This window comes from Tribolium madens, unplaced genomic scaffold (genome assembly GCF_015345945.1).
Source record: "Tribolium madens isolate multiple individuals breed KSU strain unplaced genomic scaffold, Tmad_KSU_1.1 Scaffold_97;HRSCAF=244;Tcas5.2_LG3a, whole genome shotgun sequence".
In the NCBI taxonomy this organism is placed as follows: domain Eukaryota; kingdom Metazoa; phylum Arthropoda; class Insecta; order Coleoptera; family Tenebrionidae; genus Tribolium; species Tribolium madens.
This window is the reverse complement of record NW_025401069.1, coordinates 14,331,584-14,338,378: the sequence shown is the minus strand read 5'-3', so window position 1 is coordinate 14,338,378 and position 6,795 is coordinate 14,331,584. Positions and strand designations below refer to the sequence as shown.

General features: G+C 28.9%; 2 protein-coding genes across 2 annotated transcripts in view; one reads left to right on the top strand and one right to left on the bottom strand.

Moving 5' to 3' along the window:
- The window catches only part of LOC123014562 (ankyrin repeat domain-containing protein 33B-like), a 51,742-nt gene that overhangs the window by 31,381 nt on the left and 13,566 nt on the right, over positions 1-6,795 (top strand). The window contains exons 4-5 of the mRNA XM_044413738.1: positions 843-972; positions 1,022-1,159. Coding sequence (XP_044269673.1) covers positions 843-972; positions 1,022-1,159 — 268 coding nt within the window. The remainder of the gene's footprint in view (positions 1-842; positions 973-1,021; positions 1,160-6,795) is intronic.
- The window catches only part of LOC123014564 (dnaJ protein homolog 1-like), a 4,471-nt gene continuing 2,460 nt past the window's right edge, over positions 4,785-6,795 (bottom strand). Inside the window, exon 2 of the mRNA XM_044413739.1 lies at positions 4,785-5,256. Coding sequence (XP_044269674.1) covers positions 4,862-5,256 — 395 coding nt within the window. The 3' untranslated portion in view covers positions 4,785-4,861. The remainder of the gene's footprint in view (positions 5,257-6,795) is intronic.

The following is a 6,795-nucleotide window of genomic DNA, read 5'->3' as shown; positions in this document are numbered from 1 at the left end:
TTTTTTTTAACAGTTTATGTAACTAGTGACCATTTTTTGTCGTAATTGATTGAAAAAATGAACTTTCAGCTCAAAAACAGGCCTAAGAACTCAAAAAAAGACAAAAAACACCGTTGTTATTGGAATCTCTGAATTTCTTAGCTTATCTTCGAACAAAACTTTCGCAAAATTCAAAATTTATTTCATTTTTGCCGTACTTTGAAGATTTTTCGGATTATTATGAACGAAATAATTGAATTTCTGGCTGAAATATTCGGGCAAATATAAAAAATCATATTTCTGACTAGAAAAATCAATAAAACCTTCGAAAAATTGAAAATTCATTTCATTTTTCACCTTTTGGCGATTTTTCGGTTTACTAAGAACGAAATTTTGCATAAATTATTTCGATTTTGACCAAATTTAATGATTTTGCGGTTTGTTTTCTAAAAAAACGTTCTTAAACGGTCAAAGAGATTCAAAAACATGATTTTTTAGCTCAAAAATTTAGTTAACAGAAGGCGAAAAAATTGGCACTTTCGTCGTAATTTGGTGACTTTTTTCTGACTATAAAAATCACTAAAACTTTCGAAAAATGCAAAATTTATTTCATTTTCGACGTAATTTAGTTGTAAATCCCAATTTTTTTTATTTTTGACGTAGTTAATTGAAAAAAATGAGTTTTCAGCTCAAAAACAAGCTTCAGAACTCAAAAAAAGACAAAAAACACCGTTGTTTTGGAATCTCTGAATTTCTTAGCTTATCTTCGAACAAAACTTTCACAAAATTCAAAATTTATTTACTTTTTATTTAAATTTCAATAAATTCTTTGCAAATATTGTGAAAATATCAATATTTTTCAGACGGCACTCAGCTACATCGCATCAAACGGATCGATAGACTTATTGGAACAAATATTACAATTACCGAGTTTGGATCCGAACAAACCGGATAACGAAGGCAATACTCCTCTGCATTTTGCTGCTCAAGCTGGTAAGAGTTGTTGGGACTTAATTGCTCGTTAATAATTTTCTAATTGTAGGACAAGTTGAATGTTTAAATTGTTTGTTAAGTCGTCGAGGAATCGAAATCGATGCTAGGAATAATTTAGGTTTCACGGCTTTGATGAAAGCCGCGCTTCAAGGAAGGAACAAATGTGCCAAATTATTACTGTTTGCTGGTAAGTTTTTGTATTTTTTTTCATTATTAGTTGGAAAAAATACAGTTGTGAAGTTGTTTTTTTCTTCTAGTGGTCAATAATCATTTTTATTACTGACCAAGGCCAATAATGGCTTTGAGGTGGGTAAAGAAATAATACAAATAAATCTAGAACATTATTATTTCAAACTTTTATCATCAAAATTAACACAAATCAAATAAAAAAGACTTAAACTTTGTCATTAAAAACAGAATAATTTCAAGACTAATTCTTCTATCTGTCAAAACTGTCAAAACAACGAGAAGATTAACACTTTTTTTCTTTTTTTTTGCACTTGTTGTTTTAACAAATATTTTATATTATACAGCTAGGAAATATCTTGGTAATAATAGATTAATAAAAGTAGTTGTGAATTACGACATACTACGCCAACATGCCTATTAAGTGAGATGTTATTCTTCAGAGTAAAATGTGCTAGTAGTGAAAAAATGTTATATAAAACACGAGAGAAAATTTTTATTGCCTCACATTTATTATTGTGCCTCGACTATAAAAAGTCTCTTCTCTACTTGTGACATAATATACTATTACCCAAATTTTGATTGACTGTTTGAATATTAAAGCGAATTGTCAATCAAATAATTGGATAATGTCATTGAAAATTAATTGACATTTAAATGGTATTTTTAATAATTTAATAATATTTAATTAATAATAATTTGCGTTATTAATTTTTTGCTGTGGATGTGGGAGGGTGACAAAACTATTGATCATTTATTACATCTACAAGTTTTTTACTGTTTCATAACCACTTTTTATTATTTATTTAAGTGTGAATGAATTGATTTCTTAACGATTTTGTTCCAATAACCCACAAATTTTGTGTTTCTGAGCTGACAACCTCGAAATTAAACCAAATGTTATGCTTATTTTACAAGAAACTATTAAATAAAGTATGAACAAGTCTTTCTTATTTTTGTTGGTATAATTTTATGACCATTGATGGCAAAATGTAAAAAAAAACAAATTTTTTATTTTAATTTAACTCTCATTTTTAACAATATTCTCAAGTTTTCTGGAAATTAAGCAAGAGATATTATTTTTATCCACAAACGTTACAAAAGTGACCACTTTTATGACAAAATCTCAGTTTCATCTGTAGAGTAGAGTAAAAATTCTACTTTTGTGCCTGAGCGTTTTTATTTCAAATTTCGCCTTGGTAATAAACCACTTCCCTCCCTCGGCACCTAATTTACTATTTCCTATCTCTAGATTATTTTCTTCTGTCCTTTTTAAGTTTTTATCACAATTTTGTGTTTAGTTGAAACTAAATGAGTTTTTATTTTCAAAAATTTTGTTTTTTAATGATTTAATGTCAGTAATTTTATCATGTATAGTAATTTACCTTTAGCGGGGCTTCGATTTTTTTATCTTATTTTCAACAAAATTGTGTGCAACAAATTTGTTTCTGGCTAAAAAACGCACTTAAATTTTTATAAAAAGGCAAAAACTATGTGCCTTTAATCCTAATTTAGTAATTTTCACGATTCGTTTTAGACAAATTTTTGGAAAATTTAAGTTTACGTTCATCGCTTGAAAACTCAAAAATTACACCATTTTTGACTTGATTTTTTAGCTTATTTTTTACAAAATTTTGCATTTCTGGCTAAAAAACGCAACGCCCTAAAACTTTTGAGAAAAGCAAAATTTCCATTATTTTTGACCTGATTTAGTGACTTGAAGATCCGTTTCAGCAAAATTTCTTTTAAACAAATGAATTTTCAGCTTGAAAACGGGCTTAAAAGCTCAAATAAAAACAAAAAACATCGTTGTTAATTGTATCTTTGAATTTTTTGGCTTATTTTCGATAAAACACAAAAAAAATATTTCTGGCTAGAAAACTCACTAAAACCTTCGAAAAATTAAAAATTTTATTTCATTTTTAACGTAATTTAGTAATTTGTGATTTTTTAGCTCAAAAATTTGGTTGAACGCTTAAGAAAGGCGAAAAAATTGGCATTTTTGTCGTAATTTGGTGATTTTTAACTTAATTTTGATGAAATTTTGCAAAGTAATTGCGTTTCTGGATGAAAAACGCACTAAAACTCTCAAAAACTGCAAAAATTATGTTATTATTGACCTAATTTAGTTTCTTTTAGAATTTTTTTTGGAAAACTGAGTTTTTATAGTGCAGAAGTTGCTTTATCACTCTATTTAGTATTTTTTTAACTTACTTTTGACGAAACTTTCTAAAATAATTGCGTTTGTGGCTGAAAAACGCATGAAAACTTTCAAAAAAGGCAAAAATTACGTAATTTTTTATTTATTTTTTAATTTAGTGATGTCATAAGATCCTTTTTGGCAAAACTTTTCGACAAAATTTTACGTTTATGGCTGAAAAACGCATTAAGAATTTTTGAGGATGGAAAGACTTATTTAATAATTCTACGATCCAATTAAGGTGCTTAATTTTTTAAAAACGGCAAAAATTTTGTAAAAAAATTAGTAATTTGAACAAAATTTCTAAAAAAAAATTAATTTTTTGTTCAAAAGCTTGCTTAAACGTTTAACAAACTTATCATTAGCACATCATTGGTAATTTTCTGACTAAATTTTCCGAAAAAATTACGTTTCTAGCTAAAACTCAAAAAAAAAAACATCCAAGAATTTTGAATTGATTGAAAAAATTAGTTTTCAACTCAAAAACAAGCTTCAGAACTAAAAAAAAGACAAAAAAACACCGTTGTTATTGGAATCTCTGAATTTCTTAGCTTATCTTCGAACAAAACTTTCGCAAAATTCAAAATTTATTTCATTTTTGCCGTACTTTGAAGATTTTGCGGATTATTATGAACAAAATTTTTGTGCAAAATAATTGAATTTTCGGCAGAAATATATATTTCTGGCTAGAAAATTAAATAAAACCTTCAAAAAATTGAAACTGTGTTTCATTTTCACCTGATTTGTTGGCTGTTTTTGATTTGGTGATTTTCGGTTTATTAAGAACGAAATTTTGCCGATTTTGACCAAATTTAATGATTTTACGGTTTGTTTTCTAAAAAAATGGTCAAATAAATTCAAAAACACTATTTTTAACTCAAAAATTTTAAAAAGGCGAACAAATTGGTGACTTTTTTCTGGCTATAAAAATCACTAAAACCTTCGAAAATGCAAAGTTTATTTCATTTTCGATGTAATTTAGTGGCTTATTATGCAAAATAATTGCATTTCTGGTTGCAAAATCTACTAAAACGCTCAAAATAGGCGAAAATAATGATTGAAAAACGTTTTTGAAAGGCAGTAATTTTATTATCTGTAGTTATTTGGCTTCACATCAATTTTTAAAATAGTGTTCAATACCAAATTAATAAAATATGAGTCTAGAGAATCGAATATTCCGACATTTAATATCTTTAAATTGAAATTCTGCCTGCACAAATTAATTAACCTTGACCAGATTTCGAACAGTTTACAAACTTCAAATGATAAAATCTCGTCGTGTCATCTATCAATAATTCCTTTCAATAATCAAATAATAAAATAACGTGTAAATAGGTCACACACGACACTGCTCCGCCCTTGAAACGAATCAATCCCATATTCAAATCAAGCGAATCGTGCAAAAATCATTTCACATTTGAGCGAATTCGGCTCGGATTGACTTTTATTTCCACAAGGTTACTCCTTATTACACTAAAAAAGTATTTTTCGCTTAAAATCAGGTTAATTGGGAAGCTTCTCCGCTAAAACATTCTTCACTTGTTGCGTCAACTTGTCGGGAAATTTAATATTAAAGTCAACGATGATATCACCCCGTTTTGATGGCTCTTTCGGAAACGGCAATCCTTGGCCTGGAATGCGCTTCAAAGTGGTCGGTTTGATGGTCTCGGGGCCCAATTCCAGTCTGATGGTCTTCTCGCTCAATGTGGGGATGGTCACGAAGCCCCCACAAAGGGCCTGTTTCAGCGAGATGGACGCCGTGTAGCGGAGGTCCGAGCCCTCGCGTTTGAACACCGGGTGGGGTTTGTCACGGACGATGAAGACGACGTCGGCGGGGATTTTGTTGGGGAAGATGTCGCCTTCCTTCAGGAATGTGATCCGGGTCCCGGCTTTCCAGCCTGGAACACATTTTAGACTTTTTTTTGGCTCCCGAAAATTATAGGATTCATGATGTTTCTGGCTGAAAAACGCACTAAAAGGGGCAAAAAATATGCTATAATTAAAAAAAAACACCGGTTTTGGTGTGATTTGGTGACTTGTTTTTGACAAAACTTTTCGAAATAATTGCACTTGTGGCTCAAAAGAATTTAAAAAAATGTGTTTTTAGCTCAAAAACAAGTTTGTTTAAACAAAGACAAAAAACACCGTTTTAATTGGAATCTCATAACTTTTTGGCTTATTTTCGAGAATGAGCAAAAAATTATGTTTCTGGTTTTAGACAAATTTTTGGAAAACTTAAGTTTCTAGCTTCAATGCTTGAAAACTTTTGGCTTTTGAGCTGATTTTTTAGCTTTTTTTAGACGAATATTTGCATTTCTGGCTAAAATTGCCCTAAAACTTTTGAAAAAAGCAAAATTTACTTTATTTTTGACCTGATTTAGTCACTTGAAGATTCATTTCAGTAAAACTAATGAATTTTCAACTTGAAAACAAAAAAATCATGTTTCTGGCTAGAAAACTCACTAAAACCTTGGGAAAATTCAAAATTTATTTAATTTACTGCGCAATTTAGTGATAATTTTTGTTGTGATTTGCTGATTTTTTGACTTATGATGGAGGAAATTTTGCAAAGTAAATGGGTGGAAAATTTAGTGATTTTACGATTATTAAAAAAAATGACGTAATTTATTAACTATTTTACCTCAAAAATTTGGTTAAACGCTTAAAAAAGGCATTTGATCGTAATTTGATGATTTTTAACTTGATTTTGATGAAATTTTGCAAAAAAATTGCGTTTCTGACTGAAACTGAAAAAGGGCACAAATTATGTTATTATTGACCTAATTTACTAATTTTATCGTTTCTTTTAGATTTTTTTTGAAAAACTGTGTTTTTATAGTGCATATGCTGCTTTAACAGTCTATTTAGTATTGTTTTAACTTACTTTTGACGAAACTTTCTAAAACGCATGAAAACTTTCAAAAAAAGCAAAATCTACGTAATTTTTTATATAATTTAGTGATGTTATAAGGTCCTTTTTCGCAAAATTTTTCGAAAAAATTTTACGTTTATGGTTAAAAAACGCATTAAGAATTTTTTACAATGTAAAGATGTAATTTGGAATTCTTAAAATGTAATTTTTGACTTAATTTAATAATTCTACGATCTAATTAAGGTGTTTAATCTTTAAAAAAAGGCACAAATTTTATAAAAAATTAGTAATTTGAGCAAAATTTCTAAAAAAATTGCATTTTTTGTTCAAAAGCTTGCTTAAACGTTTGTAATTTTCTGACTAAACTTTACAAAAAAATTACGTGGGCGGGGATTTTGTTGGGGAAGACGTCGCCTTCCTTCGGGAAGGTAATCCGAAACACCGAAACAGTTAGTTTTTGGCTCCTGAAAATTATGGGATTCATGATGTTTCTGACTGAAAAACGCACTAAAAGGGGCAAAAATTATGCTGTATTTTATGGTCCCTTTTAGATTTTTTTTAAATT